Source organism: Trichoderma reesei (genome assembly GCF_000167675.1).
Source record: "Trichoderma reesei QM6a unplaced genomic scaffold TRIREscaffold_22, whole genome shotgun sequence".
In the NCBI taxonomy this organism is placed as follows: Eukaryota; Fungi; Ascomycota; class Sordariomycetes; order Hypocreales; family Hypocreaceae; genus Trichoderma; species Trichoderma reesei.
This window is the reverse complement of record NW_006711169.1, coordinates 454,164-475,174: the sequence shown is the minus strand read 5'-3', so window position 1 is coordinate 475,174 and position 21,011 is coordinate 454,164. Positions and strand designations below refer to the sequence as shown.

The window sequence follows — 21,011 nt, the reverse complement described above, 5'->3', positions numbered from 1 at the left end:
TGACACATACATATTTCGGATTGGACGTCAGATAGACATGGTCCGTGCGTGGCGCGACATCAAGACGCGATCCATCCACTCGATCTTCGGCCAGATAGATTGCCGACTCAACTCCCCGTCACCCAGATCATGCCTGCGACAAAACGCTCAAGGCAGCTCGCGAGAAAGTCTTCAGTAGCGACCAAAACAGCGTCATCACGCCCATCACGCTCATCAGAACCGCAAGATGCCGCGTCAAGCAGCGGCTCCGACTTTGAGGCCCCGGACGACGACAGCCCACCAGAAAGAGCCGGCAGTAAAAGGCGAAAGGTAACGGCGACTTCAACGGCTTCCGCTTCATCACGCTCAGTCAAGTTCGACAGCGCTCTCTCCAAAAGTCTCTTCGCGCAGGAAGCCAGGGAAGCGACAAAAGAGGAAGCATGTCTCCCGCCATTGCGCCAGCACTCCGTTCTCTACCACAGACCACTCCTCTTGGACGAACGAGTTGGTTCTCAGGGCCGCAAGGCGCTGCTCTCGTGGTTTGACTCAGTCAGCCAATCGCGATCCATGCCATGGAGGAAAGCGTGGGTTGACCCCCAGACGATATCAGACCCGGCCGAGCTCCGTAAGACGCTCGAGATACGTGCGTACGAGGTCTGGATAAGCGAAATTATGCTGCAACAGACGCGCGTGGCCGTCGTCATTGACTACTGGAGCCGCTGGATGGCCAAGTGGCCGACGATTCATGATCTGGCAGCTGCAAAGCCGGAGGATGTCCTGTCCGCGTGGAGTGGGCTTGGATACTACAGCCGCGCCACAAGGATACATGAAGCGGCGAAGCGTGTCGTTGGCGACCCAGACATGAGGGGCCTCTTGCCGTCCTCTGCAAGGGACCTCGACGCAAAGATCCCCGGCGTTGGGCGATATACTGCTGGTGCCATCTCATGCATCGTATTTGGCCGCGCGGAACCGATGGTCGACGGCAACGTGCTGCGAGTGTTGAGCAGGCAGCTGGGCATACACGGCAACATCAAGACGGGCAAAGCCGTCATCGATGCCATCTGGGCAGCGGCAGATGCCATGGTGAAAGCGACGTCTGAGCTGGACAGCCCCAATGGCGAGACAAGCTGCGAACCCAACGACCGACCGGGCCGTTGGGGCCAGGCGCTGATGGAGCTGGGCAGCACCATCTGCACCCCGAACCCTGATTGCTCTCAGTGTCCGATTACCTCTACGTGTCGCGTTTATAAGGAGGGCGAGCTCAAGGCCAGCAAGCCAAGGGAGACGCTCAAGACGATCGCGGACATTGAGGACGCAGCATGTATCCTCTGTGAACCGTTTGATGACAGCGCAGGAGGCAGTGATGACGACTCCACCCAAGGCAAGAACCGCACCAACAAGGCAGAGGTAAGGCAGAGCAAGCAAGCAACACTGGCAGCGTTTGCGTTTACGAGGAAACCCGCCAAAGACGCTCCATCCTCTTCCTCTCCTTCAGCGACGTCTGGGGCCCCTTCCAAGGCCACCATGAACATCATCACCAGCCACGCCCGCCGATTCCCCGTCAAGGTCATCAAAAAGGCCGTCCGTGAAGAAGAAACGCTTGTCTGCGCGATCCGCCGAAGCGACGGCCACTACCTCATTCACCGCCGGCCACTCAAGGGTCTTCTGGCTGGACTTTGGGAATTCCCGAGTCAACTGCTGGGGCCATCGACGAAACCGGATACGGGCAAGCGAGAGCAGCTTGCTACAGCATATGTGTCAAGTCTGGTGAATGGTGGCAAAGAAAGGAGGAAGAGAAAGACCAAGATATCTTGCGGGGGAGAGCTTGGCAGTGTGCCTTGGTTGTTTTCGCACATTAAGCTCACGATGCATGTGTTCTTGTTCGAAGTGGGCGAAGATGCGGAGGTGGCAGATGACAAAGAGCAGCCAAGACGGTGGGTGGCCAGTGGTCAGGTTGATGCAGAGTCGATGGGAACGGGAATGCGCAAATGCTGGGAAATGGTACAGAATGCAGTGAAAGAATCATAGCTTCTTTGATGAAGATTCGTAGAAAAAGAAATTAGGCGCCCGGGACCTACACTGAGATGGGATGAGGCTCTGGTGCTGGGGATCTGAAGTCATGGCGATTGAATTCTGCTGGGGAACAGCATTCATCAAGATACCAAACAACAAGGAAACAAATGAGGAGTTCGTCAAGTTAAGGTAGATTGAGCATATGTAGTTGGGCTTGTGTCACAACCTATTTGTTTTGTAGATACATGCTTTCGTAACTGGCAATGTTACGGAATCGTAGGGTAACGCTAGGGGGAAGTAGGGCGATGAAGCAAGAGTTGCAAATTTCTGGTCGCATGACGAGAGTTATCCTCATCTAACGAGGGTAATACTCGCGGACCCGTCCTGTTAGAGGAAGGACTTTCATAGACCAAAAATGGTCATTCGATTGCAAAGGGCGCATTTCCCTCCTTCTCAGATCCGACCCCCCCCCCCCCCCCCCCCCCCTCTTTCTTTGGGGGTTTTCTATCTCAGGCTCTAGGGTAGGCCTTGCGCAGGCTAGCATGTATCGATTAGCTGGAGAAAGGGGCTACGGTGGAGGCTCTTGGTGATAAGCCAGATTTCTTCCCCGCCCTTTTCCGCTCTCCCAACCTTTTGAATACGCCATCCGGCCTGTCTGCAAGGTAAGTGGAACATGAAGGCAGAAGCAAAGTTCGAGACAAGCGGCGGGATGAACCGCAGTCGACAGGAACGCAACCCGCCTTGAATCAATTGCTAACAACCGACTGCTGTCTTTTCCAACTGCAGGTGTTCCCAGTTTCGCACGTGCTCCTCGAATTCGAGAACCGACGCCCCCGAGACCCCTATTCTTGGAATCCGGATCGTGCCGAGTTCCTGCTGTGCCACTCAGTCACCCACCTATTCAACTCTGCTCCCCTCTTCCGCACCACTACCCAGACACACGCGCGCAGCAGCAGCAGCCATGTCTGGTCTCGACGCCCCCGATATCGTGGCCGCATACGATGATGTGCGCAACGACAAGAAGGACACCAACTGGATGCTCCTGTCGTACGCGGCGCCGGTGGGCAACAAGCTGACGCTGACGCAGACGGGCAGCGGCGGGCTCGAGGAGCTGGTGCAGGCGCTGGACGACGGGCAGGTGCAGTACGGCTACGTGCGCATCGAGTACGCAAACGACAAGGAGAGCACGCGCGTCAAGTTCGTGCTGGTCGTGTGGATCGGCAAGAACACAAAGGTGATGCGCAAGGCGCGCGTCAGCGTTGAGAGCGGCGACGTCAAGAAGGCGCTGCAGCACCACCATTTGGCGATTACGGCAGAGGAGCGGTCAGAGCTGAGGGAGGATGACCTTGTGAAGCTGTTGCGGAAGTCTGGCGGCGCCGATTACAATGGGGGACGCGGTTGATCGGGAGGGGGGGTTCAAAAGTGATGCGCCATAGAAATCGGAAAGGTGGGGAGAGGGGGAAGAGGAGAGGGAATGAATAGATGAATATAGATTGCGAGGCTAAGGCCAAAAGCTGGATATCGATATAGACTTCCTTACATATATATACGTGACTAGTACTTCGTTTGAAAGCATGGCGATGACACGATTACAAGCCAGAGCACGCGTATATAAGGTATGAGAGCTGGTCAATCTTTGCCTGAAGTCCAGATAACGAAATGGGAAGAAAAGGAACAGCAGGATAACAGGTAGTTCTGGCGCAAGATCACGTATGGGAATGATACAGGCGGAGGATTCAAGGTAAGGCAACTTGAATCGCAGGCGAGGCGTGCAAGCGAGCAAGCCGCGGGTGTCGTTGGAGTGGACAGAACAAATGGGTCGAGACGACGCGGAGATTATCCCACGTCTAGACTCTGATGGACCATGTCTTGTCATTCACAGATAGCGTAACGGGACGGGCTAATGTGGATTGGCCGTTTGGCCGTCTCGCCGTGTCGAAAGTCAGATATGCGGTGAATAGATGGGATATAGAGTAGGTACTGATAGCCAAGTGAGCAAGGAGAGTGTAAGGCAAGGCAATACCAAGCAAGGTACGTGATTCAAACTCATGTCAAGTCCGTCGTCAAGATGGTGGACATCTGCCGTATCTGCTTTCTGAGTCCCTGCAAGGCAATGAAGTGACAGGTGATTCCCTTCCAATACCGTTCTCCGACATGTCGGTACCGCCATTAACGCATCATCCACGTAGTATTAGAATCCGTTGGCTGTAATAATGTTTGCCAGACAATAAACGGCATCTCTATCGCGTCCCATCGAGAACTTTTACTCGCCGGCTTTTGTTGAATCCAGCCATCACCAAGCGCCCATGCCGCTTTCGGTCTAGCGCGTATATGAGTGCAATATCTCCTAAACGGTCCACCGAGCGACGGCCATTTGCGGCTTAGCGTCAATGCCGTGGCCTGAGGCCTCGACTTTCGGCGTCGAGATTTGCATGTGCTTGCGGGTCTCTTTTTTGCCGGTGACATTTTCCTTCTGTGCATGATGCTCGTCTGCTCGTCTGCTCGTCTGCTCGTCTGCTCGTCTGCTCGTCTGCTCGTCTGCTCGTCTTTTTCTCGACGGATAGATGCATAATCCCACTCGAGCCATACATAGTAGTACTACGGCAAGGCAAAGCCAATTACATGTTGCCGGCTTTGCGGCGTATATTGCAGGACTGCGCGCGTTGCCCTACCCAACAGCCAATCCTAGACGCATCAAGACTGGCTCGATCTGGTAATCTGCATCAATCCGCCACTCGTCAGCAGCCTAATTGCATGTAGATCCTGCATGGCGCCCTGCATTGCACCAGCCTGAGATTTCCCTTCTGGAAAAAACATGAGACAACTGACAGACAATCCTTCGTCTGTCGACCAAGCCCGGCTCTAGATTTCCGAGATGTCGCTTGCCTGACGTAGGTGTCGAACTACGAAGGGCTTCGGTCAAACTGTCACCACCCGCCTCTGAACCTACCAAGCCAACATCCGTACTACAATACTTAGTACTCGTATGGACGAGTATGTCTTCAAACCGCTAACGAGGACCGGCAACAGCCACTCAGCGTCCGCTGGAGCGCCCCAATTCGCCTCCCCCTGATGAATCCAGTCTAGGCCGGCTGCTAGCCTGGGGAACGGCGGCGCCATGATATCAACTGATCCATTGCATTAAACCCCAGCCAGAAAGACGCCCATGATGGTGGTTTCTTTCCTTCTGTTTCCATCTCTCGTGGGAAATTCAGGTCGAAGATGCGTATCCACACGTGCGGATTCTGGGGGAAGCAGAGACAATGTCTTGTGGTTTCACGGAACCATGAGAGCGAGGCTAGGCACTTCACTCCAGCTTTTCTCCAGGCTGTCGCGAGTAATGAGACGGCGAGGATCGTCCAACAGTCGGCCAAAAGAGTACTATCGTGCCAACCGACCAGCAGTAGTACATCCAGGAACTTTGTCGCTCTGTCCATCTCTACTGTACCTTAGCGCAACGATCAAATACTGTCCCTAGAATCTGGCCAAGGCCCCGCCGCCCAATCACGTCCTTCCAATTGCAGGTTTTTAACGCTCTCTGGGCCGTCCCTTCTCTCCTCTGCAAAAACTTGGGACTCTTCTTCTTCCCTCCTGTCTCCTCCTCGTCATCCTCCATCTCGAAGCGACAGCCTCTTCTCGAACAGTGCTCATCATATGCCATCTTGATAGATTCATCATACATCAGCGTAGCGGTCTATTGCTACCTCCAGCAGCTCCAGCTTTATCTCGGGCACGCGACAATCTTCGGATGCGGCCTAGGTCGCATTGATTGGCACGAACCCTCAGCTCGTTTACAACGTACTATGACAGCATCCCGGTTGCACTGCTTACTTGCATGAGCCCCCGGCGCTACTGTGGAAGCGTTCTCAACAATCTACTATCGCATTTTCACTTGGACCACACTCCAGCCTCATCTGTTCTTCTCCTCTACCTCTTAACTTCTTCTCTCTTCACTATTCTCTCTTCTCTCTTCTCTCTTTCCCCTCTACCCTTCCCCTCCTCTCCCCTCCTCTCCCCTCCTCTACCGTTCATGATACCCTCGTCATCGCGTTTCTCCACCTAAGCGTCCTCTTCCCCTACCCTCCTCTTCGCCCGCCATGTCTTCCTCCTCCGCAGCCAACAAGCCGAAGGGCGACCCGGCTGTCGTCGACTCCAAGCTCGAGAGCCACCAGCGCCTTGATAATGTCGAGGATTCGGCCGACCACCTCCTCGAGACGCTGGGGTACACCCCCGAACTGTCGCGCAACCGATCCACGGCACAGGTCGCATTCATGTCCTTCGTCCTCGCCTCAATCCCGTACGGTCTCGCCACGACGCTATACTATCCCTTGGTAGGAGGTGGCCCGGTAGACATTATCTGGGGCTGGGTTTTGGTCTCATTGATCATTGTCTGCGTCGCGGCGTCTCTGGGGGAAATTACCAGTGTCTATCCCACGGCCGGAGGTAACCAACTCTTCCTGCGCCCAATCCGCACATTGTTGAATGCGCGCGTGCTAAAGTTTACCATTCTCCAGGCGTATACTATCAAGCCTTCATGTTGGCATCCCCCAAGTGGCGGCGCATTGCGTCTTGGATCACCGGTTGGCTCTTTGTCGTCGGCAACATCACCATCACCCTGGCGGTCAACTTTGGCAGCACGTTGTTTTTCGTCTCCTGCATCAACGTGTTCGAAAAGGAGCCCGGCGTCGGCATCTTTGCGGGCGAAACTTGGCAGGTGTTCCTCATCTTCTTGGCTCTGACGCTGTTTTGCAATGCTGTATCGGCTCTCGGCAACAAGTGGCTTCCTTGGTTGGATGTGAGTATTGCTTCCCCCCTCGGCATCTCGCTTCCTGAACAAGAACCGTGGAGACCTCAATAGGAATGGTATAGGCATCTATGCCGCATGCCTCCTTGCGTCTTGCGGTTATCATTATGTAAAACCAACAACTTGCTAACTTTCTGAAGACTGCTGCTGTGTTCTGGACCTTTGCCGGCGTCGTTGCCATCCTCATCAGCGTCCTCGTCATTGCCAAAGACGGCCGGCACGAGGCCAAGTGGGTGTTTGGCCACTTCGAGTCCTTTTCAGGTTGGCCCAGTGGCTGGTCCTTCTGTGTCGGTCTCCTTCACGCCGCCTATGCCACTTCTTCGACTGGAATGATCATCTCGTGAGTTGATGCTGCCTGCACTCAAGGTCTGGTTTTCGAACCTGCAACTGACAGATATCAGCATGTGTGAGGAGGTCAAAGATCCCGCTACGCAGGTCCCCAAGGCCATGGTCGTCACCATCTTCTTCAACACCATTGCCGGCCTCCTCTTCCTCATCCCCCTCGTCTTCGTTCTCCCTGATCTCGGTATGCTTGCCGCCCTCGCCTCCGGCCAGCCCGTGCCTCCCATCATCAAATCCGCCGTGGGATCTTCTGGCGGCGCGATTGGTCTCCTCATCCCCATCATGGTCCTCGCTGTCATCTGTGGCATCGGCTGTACGACTGCCGCGTCTCGCTGCACGTGGGCCTTTGCTCGTGATGGCGCCATTCCTGGGTCCAAATGGTGGATTAAGGTCAACAAGACCCTCGACGTGCCGCTCAACGCCATGATGCTCAGTATGGCCGTGCAAATCATCCTCGGAGTCATATACTTTGGCTCTACTGCAGCCTTCAATGCCTTCTCCGGCGTTGGCGTCATTTGCTTGACGGCTGCATATGCAACGCCCGTTGCTATCAGTCTGCTCAGCGGGAGAAAGCAGGTTCGCAAGGGCAAGTTCTACCTCGGCCAGCTAGGTGCTTTCTGCAATGTCATCACTGTTGGTATGTGACCCTTGGGCTTCTTCCTTTCCGTCATGGGTTATGAAAACTTTTACTGATGCTTCGGACAGCCTGGTCCTTGCTTGCCCTGCCGCTTTTCTGCATGCCGACGATTATTCCCGTCACAGCCCAGACGGTCAATTATGCTCCCGTTGTCTTTGTGGCCGCGACGGTCATTTCCGGCATCTGGTACTGGGCTTGGGGCAACAAGAACTATGCCGGCCCTCCCGTTCACGATGACTGAGCGGCATTCTTCACCATTTTTTCGATTCTGTTTTTCTTTGGACAAGAGACAAAAATTAGAGCATCTGGATACCCAAAGAGTTGGCGTTTCGTGAGGCAGCCGGACTCATGTGACAATGATGGGAAGCAGAAGTTACATAGTTGCCTGAATAAAGTGCTGCTTTAAATCCTGTTGCCCCGTGTCATATCGTTGACTCCGCCAGAATTGGTTCAGCATCAGGTCCATGTCACGGTTCAGGCGGGAGACTGTCGTTATCAGGACTCAACACATAGAGGTGGTCTTACGAGACCAGCAGCACAGTGGTAAATGATCGGTCCCCTTTCCTTCGCAGATCCAACCCATACGCTGAGATCTGAAGCTAGTAGTCGTGGAACTCGACTCCGTATGTACGAAGCAAGCAAAGGAGCAGGAGCTCCGCTTGCACGACTTCAGATACGGTTTCAAAGTTCGAATTGAAAAAGATGGTCATTGTCCAATCCGTCACACGATGGGATGGTACCGGTTATACGTACGCCCGCCATTGCACATGCTATTCAAACTTCATGCCATGCCATGCCATGTCATGTCATTCCCTGTCACGCCACGATGCAGCTTTGCATGGAGTGATGCAGTGGCGGCTTTCAGCCGGGATATATACCTAGGCGAACAGGTCAGAAAATTTGAATTGTGAGTTATCAGCTCCGGTCTGCTGCAGAGACTTCCCCAGCTTGACCGGACGCCGTCGCAACCCTAACTACCTTACCATACAACTCGCAAAAGGCCACAACGTCTGCTGGCTCGAGCATCCATCAGACAGACGAAGTCGAAGCTCGGGAAGGGACGACCAAGCGAGATCAGCGCTTCATGAAAAGCGATGAGCTGGCAAGAGAAAAGTCGACCGAGGAATAGAAGATGGAAGGTTGTCGATCTTCGAAGGCCATCGATTTTCGAAGATGGAACCATTCGAGCATGCCGGAGACTCGACACGTCACCGATTCTTCCACGTTCTCCAAGCCTATACCTCTCAATGACAAACAGAGCGCGTCACTAGACGTTTTCCTTTCATCCCCACGAGAACGACATGAGCATAGCAAGACGGCGTTGTAAGTGGTCTGCTTGCACGGAACCCCGGACCTGTGCAGCAATTCTGCCAACCTTATCCCATCCCTCCGCAGCTGTCATGTCGGTTAGAGGATGAAGCTTTCTGGGGAACCATCTCCATGCGAAACTCTGAGCACTGACTGACTCGAAACCCTCTCTCAGAATATGTACCCTCATGGTAGGTATGTGCTAGCCAGCGGATGCATGGTCTCGAGCTCTCGTACTGCTACTTTGTCCATTGTCTTGAACCTAAACCGAAAGAGAAGATATATATCTAAAGACAGACACGGGTAATGCATACCCCCCGGAAAGCATAAACCCTCGCGACTACATACATGCACCTACCAGCCAGCCAGCCTAAACCCCCCGACGGCTTCAGTTAAACGCATCGCCCAAACGTCACGCACGTCACGCCCGCAGCTCGTAAACGCACTCGAGGGAGCGTATGATAAAGTGCAAAGGGAGGAAGGGAAAAGCCGCCAGTGCCGCACCCCAGAATGAGGACATGCATTGATGTGCGATTGAAGGGGAGTCCTAATCCAAGCACCTGGAACTGACAAGAGATGCAGGGTGAGGATGCAAAACGAGGCCTATCATTGCTACTAGTACTAGTACCCCATGCTGCAGTATTGCCCGTATATACCCAACATGGAGCCGCAAACATGCAAACGATACATGCTCGTGCTGGTGTCGGGTAACGGCCATTTGGACAAGTACGCCGCTGGGCACAATGTCGTGTCTTTTTCTTCTTCCCAGAAGGGGACAAGACGTGTAAGCCGCTCCAGGTCCAGGACGGATGCGAGCGTTCATGTTGCCTCCGAAGCCACAAGGAGAGTAGCGGTCAAGAGGGATAGGAATGTACCAAGCACGCATGTATGTATGTATGTCTGAGTTGGCCGACCAGGACAAGGCGGAAACCCACCGATTTTGCCTTGGAGTCCCCTGCTTTTCCCCATCCTGACTATAATCGGCTCCGGGCGAGGCCCTCCCTGAAAACCTACCTGACGGAGGCACATGGCCTTAACAAAAGGGCATACAATCGTAAGGGACGGGCTGTAACAGACTGCTGCACGACTCCAGCTGCTCGTCAGATGATTCGAAATGCTGCCCGTTATCGCGACCTGCCGCTCTCAGCTTAGAGTCTGGGCACTTTCTAATGACGTCGCCCATCTGTCATCCCAAAGTCAGCATAAGCGAAAAGGCGAACCAAAGAAGACTCGGTCACGGTAGTTGTCGCAATGCAATGGATTTACCCGTTGGAATTGCTCGTGAGCGCAAAGAAAACGAGTTAACGAATGGAAGTGAAGCTATTCGAAACGAACAAAAAGCACGACTGCCCGACTCCTGCAATTGTTTTGGCTAAGGGCCCCCTCCCCTCCACCCCCTCTCACCTCCTTTCCCGCCTTGAGAATCCGGTTGACGCCCGTTCGTTAAAAGATGGGAGGGATGCCAATATACGCTCGAATATATGACCATCATTCATCCACCACCGGCAGCCGGTGGGGTTGGATGCATGTTGGGGTAATGAAGTGTGAACATGCACGCTCCGTTTCTGCTCGCCCATGCCTTGGAGATAGCTCCTATGTAGCTCTTATAAGCGGCGGCGGAACGGTCAGGCATGGGTAGACAGGATAATGGCAACACGTTTGTTGCATGGTAGTAGTATTACGAGTATGAACTGGTTGGAGTACGTAAAGAATAAGCCAACTACTCCAACAATCGTCAAACATCTAAATACGGCAACACGAACCAGATGCCTGTGAGCCGTTTCGTCCAGGTCGCATCAGCGTGGCGTCGGCTCGCCAAAGCAAGCCTGGACCTGGCGAGACCATTCGACTGAAGCAATCAAACGCACCAATGCTGCAGCCGGTTGTCTATTCGCTATTTTGCCTTTACGCCAACCATGCAGAGGAGTGGCAATAGCTTCATTTTCTGCAATTTAGAGTCTGCAACTTTGCATCTCCAAAGTGCGGGGAAAGCATGCTGGCAAAGATGACTACATATGTACGGTACTACTAGATTCGTACCGTACTCTCCCTACTCTCCTGGGGAACGTAATATTACCATAACGGAAGCAGGGTAAGGAGTTTCTCTGAGGGGTGTGTGTGTGTGTGTGTGCCGGAAGAGTGAAGTATGACACCCTTTGATAACACTCTACTAGAAGGACGGGATGAGATGCTTACTGCCTGACCGGCGTTAGCTCCGTTTCTTCCCAGCCCTCGTCCTTGCTGCGCCGTCTGTTGTCGGGGCTCGCAGAAAAGGGCATGTACAAGTACCGGTCGTCGATGGTAGAGTTGCAGTCCTGTGATAGATAGCAGCACGGGATAGCAAAAGAGAACAGATACAGCAGCGACACTAGCAAGCGGCAGCATGCGCTTGGGATCCCATCAGCCCCCAACCGACGGCGCCAATTCGAAGTCGGTGTGACGGCCGGCTGCCCCTAGGACGAGCAGCTCAAAGGGGTGTGCAGTGTACGTGTACGTTCTTGTGTGCTCTCTGCCCAAGTGGTGTGCCTGATGGTCGAGCAGGACGGAGAAGAGGAAGAGCTCTCTTGCTGAAGCTCGCTTGTCCTTGCGCCATCTCTCGGCTGCATGATAATACCAATGGAATCCAGCTACTAGTAATATCAACAACTAACCCACAGCCAAAAAAAAAAAAAAAAAAAAAAAAAAAAAAGAAAGAAAGAAAGAAAGAAAGAAAGAAAGAAAAAAAAAAAAAAAAGAAAGCCGAGCTCTTCATCAGCTACAAAGAGCTAATTGCCTTATTCGGTCACCTGAGCCCTCTGATCAGCGTTGTCTCGGCCGCCCAGGTACTCCTACATCCCCAGGATTTCTCTCAAGTGCTTTTGACACGAAACGGAGGAGCCACAATGAGAGCCCAAGCCCATGTCCCCATGTTAGAAGGACGCTGCGATCGTCGCGAATCCACCACGGTGACCGGACAGGGTACGTATTTCCTCGATCCTCCATACTGATCCATGATCAGGGCTGGGACCCGGCATGCAACTCATCACCGATCTACTCCGTAGAGGGGCAAAAATAGAAGAAGAAAAAAAGGAAAAAAAAGAGAGAGAGAGAAAAAAAAGAAAGGATGGGAGCCTCGCCGTGTTTCGCAAGGACGCTTAGGCCTCAACGGAATCTCAGATGGATTCGCTAGCAACACGTCTTGTTACGAGAGAGGCGGCTGGGGAAGCGTAGAACCAGTGTAATTGGGGGACAAGAAGCAAGGAAAATGCGCAAGGGAGAAGGTGGCTGTTGTTTTTCGCCCTCCGAGGCAAAGGACGATGTCACAATGCATGAGTAACAAACGGGCTGAGCGAGGAGCGAGACGACGGCCGGCTGCGGCGGGATGTTCGACTCTCTTCTTCGGGGGGGTGTAACACGCCATACTGTACGGTTAAGAGGGGGGGAGGCTTGCCTGTGTGGTTATATCATGGACGGTTTGATCTGATATCTTCGCTCATATCCAATGGCAAAAATATCAACACGAAGCCCCAATCAATTCCGAGCTGCACGAAGAGCAATATGAGCGAGGCGGCGCGCACATCCTCCCCGGTTGTGGCGCGAGATGGTGGGCAAGACCCTTCAATATTTCCTGTTTATCAACGCCAAAACGATGTAGGTTGACAGCCATCTCGTTCCCTTCCCGCCATGGCAAAGTCCACAATTCCGGATTTTCGCAAGAGGTGCATTCGGATGGGTTGCCTGCCAATACTTGCACATACAGTAGTAAAGTACCTAGGCAGGTCCCTGATATTCGCTGCGCCGCCCATCACCTTTAAATCCCCGTGGTTTCTCGATGGGTGGTATTCCTGACGCTCGTTGCGGGACGATCGCGCCTTCTAGACTGCTTTCTCTTCACGATGAATTTCTTTTGTTTTCCATCTTGGCGCCGTCGCGATATCCGATCGAGGGCGCTTGTACCTGTACCAGTGGCGAACTGATTTGCAAGATACGAAGTGAATGCTACACACTTTTTCTCCTGTCCCCATCCTACTCGATGCAATTTTACTTCATCGCGCTTGAAGCCCAACAATCCGACGCTTCTCTCAGCTCGCCCGTCTTGGTCTCCTGCTCACAAATTTCCGCAAAGCTTAACGTGAGCCCGGACTCCCGTCTCTGTCACAGAGGAGAAGAGATCCCAGGATGGAGCTCGGCATCAGCATGTCGTCATCAAGCATGCAAAAACCAAGGCAGAGAGCACCAACAAGCGGAAAATATCAGCACCAAAGGCAGATGGGAGCGCCCCGCCTCTAATGCTACGGGTCATTGTAGTAATCCCTGTCCTCTCTCTTCCGAGCAGCAGCAGCAAGCACGCAAGCAAGCCTTTTGAACTTGAAACGCTAAAGAGGGCGGCTACACAAGGGGTACGAGGCCCGTTGAGGAGACCGACGGACGGACGAACGAACGAACGAACGAAGATGAGGCGCTCATGTGGTTTGACAAGGAAGCTTTTACCACTCCAGACGCTATTACGGAGTCCTCCTGCTGGGATTAGAATCTCGGTGGACCGCTCGTGCAGCATGGACCGCAGATTGGTGTTGCAGGGCGCGACACTGGACGGATTCTGCTCCGCACCGAGACGGACAAAGGTTGCGTTCCCAACTCGACATGACCTTGTCACGTAATAAAAGGAGGAGTTCTGCAACCACAGTACGAATCGTCTGCGATCCTCCGACCTACCGCCACTCCCAGGCAAACAGTGAACTAGCATGGCATAAACCCGCTCCGAACGGTGCAGACGCGAGTGGTCAAGTGCCACCAGTCCTTACTTTGCACTGCCAGCGCATATTGACAAAGGCTCCACGGCTGAACACCGTGAGGGTTCCCTCCCACTCCCCGGGGAAGCCTGCCGCGATATCACAGATGGAAGCGAGGAAGACTGAAGATGGCAGCCTTCATTTTACCCCGCGCCTCTCTATATGGGGACCCTATGCAAGTGCAATCAAAGGTTAAATCCCTGACCTGCTTGATATCTGATAGATGCTACTGTCTATACGGGTGGTAGTAGCAGGACGAACGAGATGCGGGCTGTGGTAAAAAGCATGTGATTCCCTGTTATCAGCCCCGTCTCTCTGTCTAGAGGTTGGGTAATCTACAGTGATAAACGAGCCCTGGGCGCCACATTGCGGAGCAGCAAGATGCGGATGCGCGGCGACCAAGGCTGGAACCATTGCTGTATATCGCGAGTTGTGGCAATACTTCATACCACGAGGGAGGCTGCAGAGACGGAAATGATCAGAGGAATAGTACTCGTATTTCAACAGGAGATGAGGTAGTAACAGAGTAGAGGTACGGAGCATGAGGACCGTAAGTCGGAAACCCCTGGCGCCAATGGGACCGATACTTGGAGTAGTAAAGCCCAGAGAGAAGAGCCCCTCTCCATACATGTAAGTTTGTACATACGCCATGTTACGGGGTAGAGAAACGGGTGGGGCAGAGAGGGAAGGATGAAGACGCCATCAAACGGTTTCTGTTGGCTGGCCGGCTGGTGGCTAGGCTGGTGGCTAGGCTGGTGGCTAGGCTGGTGGCTAGGCTGGTAGCTAGGGTGGCAGCGAGATGGAAGAGATGCACGACAAAGGCGCAAAGTGGTGGTTGCATTGTGTGGCTCTGGCCGGGGGAACGCTTCGTTGTCGTCGTCGTTGCAGCTTGTCGAACCACGAGACCCCTCCCTGAGCTGATATTGCCGTCTTGATAGTCAATGGACGTCAAGCCACTCTGTTGACATACATACATAGATTGAAGTATCTTAGGATTGGATGATCCGGAGCTCGGCCGGCCATTTTGGCAAGACATTTCGGACTTGCATGTTGATCACCTTCAAAGCTCAACAACGCTTGTAGTACCTATGTACTATGTATCGCTATACATGGTACCACAAACGACAATCCACGACCCGAGTAAACGGGTCTCGCATTAGTGACTCTCTGGGTAGTGGATCAAGCTCCAAACGAGGAGGTTTATCTCCACGAATTGAATATCTCCTCCACCTCTCTCACAACTCACTTCTCTCTGGCCATCCGGGTCCCAGTGGGAGCTTCCGTCCCCAGAGGGTGTACAAAGGAGAGGAGGGGGGAGCAAAGCTCCCGCAACAAGAGCATCACGCCCAATCGTTGGACCTGAACATCTGTGTTGGATGGGCTGCCATCTCCTTCGATTGGGGAGATCCTTTGGATGGCACCGTATCCACCAGCAACGAACCCAGGCCAGACCGTCCGTCCATAGTCACCCCTCTTCGACACGGCATGAGAAAGACGAGAGATGTGAGCGAGCGAACGAGTGGGCTTGGCGGGCTTGCTTGAACATGCCTGCCTGCCAGCTGCATCCTCTCTCAGCCTTTCCCACTCACACTTGATCCTCAACCCTTCCCACTCACACCCCCGAACGAACTGCGACTACTACTGCTACTGCACGACTCGGTGTGGACATGGTAATACCAAACCGCTGCTAGCTTCCTGCGTCGTTGCCTTGGAATCTGCGGCTTGTAGAACCCAGAAAGTAAGTGCCACACCACCCTGTGCCGCGCGACCCAATCTCCCTTACATTGGTTCGCGGCATGCGGCCATGGAGATAAGTCAGGAAGGACGGTGTGATGCGTGCTGCGTGATGCGGAAAGGGACCTCGCCATCGTGCCGGGAGGCGTTTTTCCCTCATCTATTAATTGTTTTTTCTCAACGCGCTCGCCACAGGGGTCCAGTTCATTCCGTTGCCTTGCGTGTCGGAGGCAAAAAGAAGACGACGAAGACGACGATGGTGTAGACGTTTGGCGTTGTGATGGTGTTGATGAGGTTCTCGCTTCTTCTCGCTTCTTCTTTTCTCTAACCTCCTACTCTACTCCACCACCAAGAGAAGGATAAAGGTGGTGCGCTTGGCTCGTTAATGTTCGTTCCATGTTCGCTGTGCCATCCACCCTCAGGCAGCCAGAACACGTCTTCTCCCCTGCTACGCTACTACTCTGTACATACATACATACATACATACTCACACTTACATGTAGTATCTACAATGCCTGTTTCAGGCTCAAGGGTCAGCTGCCTCGACATCCCCCGCCGTTCTCACAGTTACAGTGGAAGCAGCGTGCGAGTATGCCCAAAGATGCTCGTGTCCAGATGGATGATTCTCGTGCCTACCGTCTGCATGCATGGACAGGAGCGACTAGTATTGATGCGCTGCTAATGCTCGCCATATCCGCGCGTGCATGTGCTGGCTGCCGGTTGCAGGTATGAGTATCATATCGTACATGTTCATACAATGTCACTCCGAGCAAGCCACTCCGTCCAAGCTACATGGCATGGCATAGCATGGCATGGCATGGCATGAGCGTGGGCTGGCGGAGCGGATGGCGCCCAAGCTCGGATCCTTGCGTCCATCGTCAGCCCTCGCCAAGGCGAGCTCTCGCCGGAACACTCACGAGTTGTGATGCATGCATGCAAACACCTGCTCCCTCTTATCGGGTCGGCACACACATGAGTGGCTTTGCTACGCTGCGCATGGCTGGAAGCGCCGATGCGTAACATTCGACGCCGCCAGTCCGGCTGTGCGTCTCTCCGGGCGGGGGGGACATACTACCTCCCATGCCCATCCATGCTCGTACATGACATGATACTGTACTTGTACAGGAGACGGAGGTGTTTGTGAGCCCGTCTAAGTGCTCGCATCTGCTGCAGCAGGGCCGACAGTGGGCGGTATACTTGTGCGTACAGCCAGAATTTGCAGAGGCAAACCGCATCCCGTGCCTCAATGTGTTCGATCCTCCTCAGAATAGCCCCAGTCTGGTGGTGCTCACCAGTCCACAACCGGTACCATGACCACTCAACCTCTCCTCCAGGCTCGGCGGCAGAGGCATCGTGAGGTGGGGCAGCCGGACACGGGAGTTTGTGGGTACGGATCGCTCCGACTTGCATGCCCAGGGCTTTGAGCTTTTGGTCTTCTGTCGGATGTCTTCAGCGTCGGCTAGAAGCATGCTCGTACATTACCTAGACGGCCGTCGAGATGCAAGTGATTTGTGCCTCTTGGGCATTGATGCTAAATGCAGCCATCCCGCACACACTTACTGGGAGGTGAGATTTGAGAATAAGGGCTCGGTGGCACCTGAGCAATACTTGCACACCATGAGTGTTTATCGGAGCGACAGCCGGGGCTTGCTGATAAGCTGTCCGAGGGTCGGAGATTTTGTGCGGCGGCCTTCTCTTGCTATCGGAAGTGGATGTGCCGTGCGCGGAGATGAGCGAGCAGCTGATTCGGTCAGAATGCAAGGTGCCTTGAACCGGCTCTCGCGAGAGACTACAAGTGACAAGAATCTCTTCGAGAAAGAGACCCAGGAGGAAATACGGATAGCCCAGCACTGGGAAGATTCATCTTGCTCCTAGCATGCCAATTCAGCTCTTCGATTCCTCAGCCCAGTGCCCAGGCAGCCTCTCCTTTTGGGGCTTGTCCGCCGAAGAGCTGGTTTGTGCGTTAGTCCCAACGTTTTCCATCTCTGGAATCGACAAAAGAGCTACACCCCCCTGCTTAGCGTTCATGGCAGCCTCACAAGGGGCAAAGATTTCGATCGAACGATGGCCGTGAAACTCGCTAAAGCCGGCCGACCCCCCGGCTCTGATGCTGAGACGGGAGAGGGGTTGTTTGTTTCTCAAGACGACGAAATTGCAAATTCCAGCTGCAATGATATCCAACTCTGGCTTCGCCGGCTACCCTGCACGGCACGTCTGAAGAGCTGCCAGGGGGGTTGCTGATTCGCAGCGGCGATACAACGTGAGGCATCACAAACGTGGGAAATTGCGAGAAGAGGAAAAACAGGGAGAAAACGATAAGAGGAGAAAATAAAACCAGCCTTTGGGTCCCGTTTCAGGTGACTTCCTCGACGCACCCGAGTCCTTTCTTGCTAGGCGTACTCCGTATAGAGACCATGTACGGAGTGGTATGCTCATAATAGTAGTAGGGAGCAGTTGATTACATGTATTTCAAAATGAAGAAGCCTTCTCCCGGTTATCACCTCAAGGAGAGAACCATGGGAAATTTTTTGCAGTCTCCTCCCTCTGCGGACTGGATGGATGTCGGTGAGCCCATGGCCGAAGCTGGAGGGATGTGGCTGCAAGGTTTACGGTGCGGCCAGCGCTAGACACCAAGCCGATGATAGCGTCGCCGCGGAGCTTCGCCACCGGCTCGGTAGCCCATTCTATCCGGCGGCGTCGAGGTTGATGCCATTCAGGACTCGATTTGGAAGTAGTTTCGCGGCGTCGTCGTTGTCTTGTCGTCGCTGTGCCTGGCCCGGGGCTTCCATTTGTTCCTTTTTTTCTTTCCCTTCTTCCTCAATCTAGCCGTTCACAGCTCTGCCCTCGAGGTGCCTCAGCCGGTGAGGCAGATGGCTTGCGAATTGCACAACAAGCATCGCGACACCCTCCCCCTTGGTGAGGAGCCTTCTCGACGACAGCTCCGTGGGCAAGTGGCAGCATCGTGCTTGTGCCCATGTTTGCTTACCATGTGAAAGTCGCTCCCTCTTGTGGATCTTGTTAGGGAGATACGAGGGCGACGGTTGGTGTCGCCAACTTCTGCAGCGTCCCTACGTATCAGAGACCGTCGTGCTCCCCTCCCACCTCCACACCCATGCCACTTGCCAGCATAACGTGGCCCAGTCTTCATTTTTCCTCGCTTACTATATTGTTGGCTGGTGGAGATGCGGCTGCAAGGCGTGAAACTAGTCATCGTCTTGCCCGCTGCTGCTGCTGCACGGACAAAGCTTGCATCGGCGCGTGTGTCTGTACATACTATGTTGGTACATAGGTAGGTAGGTGAGGGTCGTTTACTTCCTGCAATTGAGTGCGTATCCTTGTATAGTCAGGTATGTGATACAGCCGATGTATTGTGAGGACCATCTGATCGTGCTACAACACCGGTACTACCTACCTAGTGTGACCTACCCACCGACCTATTGCTCGTACGTGCCTAGATGGCAGAAAAGAGAGAGTATCACAAGCAACAGCAGCACTGGTGCCGCACTGCCCTCGGGAGAATGACATGCAGTGCCAGTGACTCTGACTGCTATGCTTTTCCTGATGGGAACCATTGTTGAGACTGACTCGCTGGCGAGCAAGAACTGCAACGCACTGCAACGCTACGCCGTGATAGTGGTACGTCTGGCTGACGAACGAGGAGGGAGGCACGGAGGAGACGCCTCTGCTTGTTGGGGATAGGCTCACCATGCTTTGCCTACCATCCTTGCGCTTGCAACGCCATGCAGATGCCGTGAGGGCCGGCTGCCAGAGCTAGTACTGCACAAGGCCAATGATGTCTGGACGTGCAGGCAGGGCCCTTGGCGCCTAAGGGCAGAACGAGTGGCCACAAGTGAGTTCCGGTTCCGCGATCTGGGCGACGAGGTCGGCGGGCGGCAAAGGTCGAGCACTCTTCGTGTGCTTGGGCCGCCAGCCCGCGAGATTGGCTACGACAAGCTCCCGTCATCTGGCTTGTACATACACCATCAGCAACTGCCCATGTACGGAGTACGAGGACAGTGGGTATGGATCCGAGTAAGCGTGAAGCGGGTTGCAAAGGACTTGCATGCTGGCCACATTACTATGTATACTTTCGTATGTATGTAAGGCCATGCCAGTCAGCTCTCAGGCTCGAACATGCGGGCAGGTCGGGCAAGGCAGGTGCTTGAAAGGTACAAGTATGGAGATGCGGTGTTTTAAGCATGCGGAGATGTGCGTTTGCCTATGGTCAGGCGCTTCGATAGATTGAGTGATATCTGTCGCTAGCATCATGTACGGAGCACAGGCGTCATGTAGAAGCATGTACGAGGCAGGTAGACGAGGTTCAAGATGCGAGATGATGGCTGGGCAGCAGCACACGGCTCGGACGCTCAGCTCGAGGCTGGCAGCTTTCTCAACATTACCATCTGCTTTACTGTATGCCGTTCTGCCCGTTTAATGACGAGATCCAGCCGCCTGCCAATGGCGTGCATGCCAAGCAATGCCCACGGGTCGTTTTTTGCATGGTCGTACGAGAGGCGAGAGACGACTGAAGATTTCTGCAAGTACTCGTACAGTACCTTCAGGGAAGAAAATCTGGCACAGAACGTTAGCCGAGCAGGCAATTACTCGTAAGTAATGGCTGTCGAGACGTCGTGCCTGAAGCCTCGAGTTCCGCGCTCCGTACATGTACTTTGGCTGCTGCCTGCTTGCATGCAGTTGCTGGTATCGGTACTTTGCAATCCCACGCAGAAGCGGGTAGCAGTGGCACGGCGCGGGAGCGTGCAACTGGAGAAGGATGGAGATGATGGGGATTTGCTGGGGAGACTGGAGAGAATGGAGAGAATGGAGAAGGGCGATATCGAGCAGCAAGGATCTGTGGGAAGAAGGTTTTGGCCGTCGTTGAGATTCATTGTATCAGAGCCTTGCAGAGCCAAGGCTGGCGTCTGCTAGCGCTGGCGAGAAACGGACAAGCCACCCCTGGTCTCAGTGGTCCGTGCATGTGGCTTGCCATTGCCCCACCTACGGGAACAGGGAGCTCGACAATTGGCCCGTGCGGGCCCCGTCCTTATCTCTTGGCGCGCTGACAAAGCCCCGGTGTGGCTGACGATGGAGAAGCTTGTGCCTTGGAAGCACCGCCTTGTGGATACGCGGTACGTATCCTCTTTGGGCAGGGAAAAACTGGAAGAATTTAAGGTAAGGAAAAAAATTGGGGACGGGAGGGCGTTCAAGATGCACGCCCTCTTCAGCTACCTTATTAGAGTACCTAGGTAATGGGAGTATGGCTCGATCGTGATGGCCTCTCGCGCGCATCCCGTTCATTGGTCGTGGTGTTTCTGTTATTCACGCTGCACATGCGATTTGCCTCGCCCGATAAAAGGGCGCTCCAATGCCGCGCTCTCGACGGAACTCCTCCGGCCAACGGTCGCTGCCTGACTCGAGTCGA

General features: G+C 54.0%; 3 protein-coding genes across 3 annotated transcripts; all 3 read left to right on the top strand.

Annotated features, from left to right (window-relative positions):
* Window positions 1-339: 339 nt before the first annotated feature.
* Window positions 340-2,007, top strand: TRIREDRAFT_67658 (uncharacterized protein; the record flags this gene model as incomplete). Its single annotated transcript, XM_006968340.1, has 1 exon — window positions 340-2,007. A coding segment is annotated over one exon (1,668 nt), but the record flags the coding sequence as incomplete, so codon positions are not given.
* Window positions 2,008-2,793: 786 nt separating this feature from the next.
* Window positions 2,794-3,517, top strand: TRIREDRAFT_51375 (uncharacterized protein). The gene has a single exon (XM_006968339.1). The coding sequence runs from the start codon at window positions 2,954-2,956 to the stop codon at window positions 3,392-3,394; it is 441 nt and encodes a 146-aa protein (XP_006968401.1). The 5' UTR covers window positions 2,794-2,953; the 3' UTR covers window positions 3,395-3,517.
* Window positions 3,518-6,038: 2,521 nt separating this feature from the next.
* TRIREDRAFT_81125 (amino acid permease) lies at window positions 6,039-8,016 on the top strand (the record flags this gene model as incomplete). The annotated part of the gene is made up of 5 exons (XM_006968338.1): window positions 6,039-6,435; window positions 6,507-6,787; window positions 6,937-7,136; window positions 7,198-7,775; window positions 7,844-8,016. Exons 1-5 carry the CDS (start codon window positions 6,090-6,092, stop codon window positions 8,014-8,016), a joined length of 1,578 nt encoding a protein of 525 aa, XP_006968400.1. The 5' UTR covers window positions 6,039-6,089.
* Window positions 8,017-21,011: the final 12,995 nt, after the last annotated feature.

Coding starts and splice junctions, on each gene's coding strand:
- TRIREDRAFT_51375 (XM_006968339.1), top strand. CDS start 2,954: ATGTCTGGTCTCGACGCCCCCGATATCGTGGCCGCATACGATGATGTG.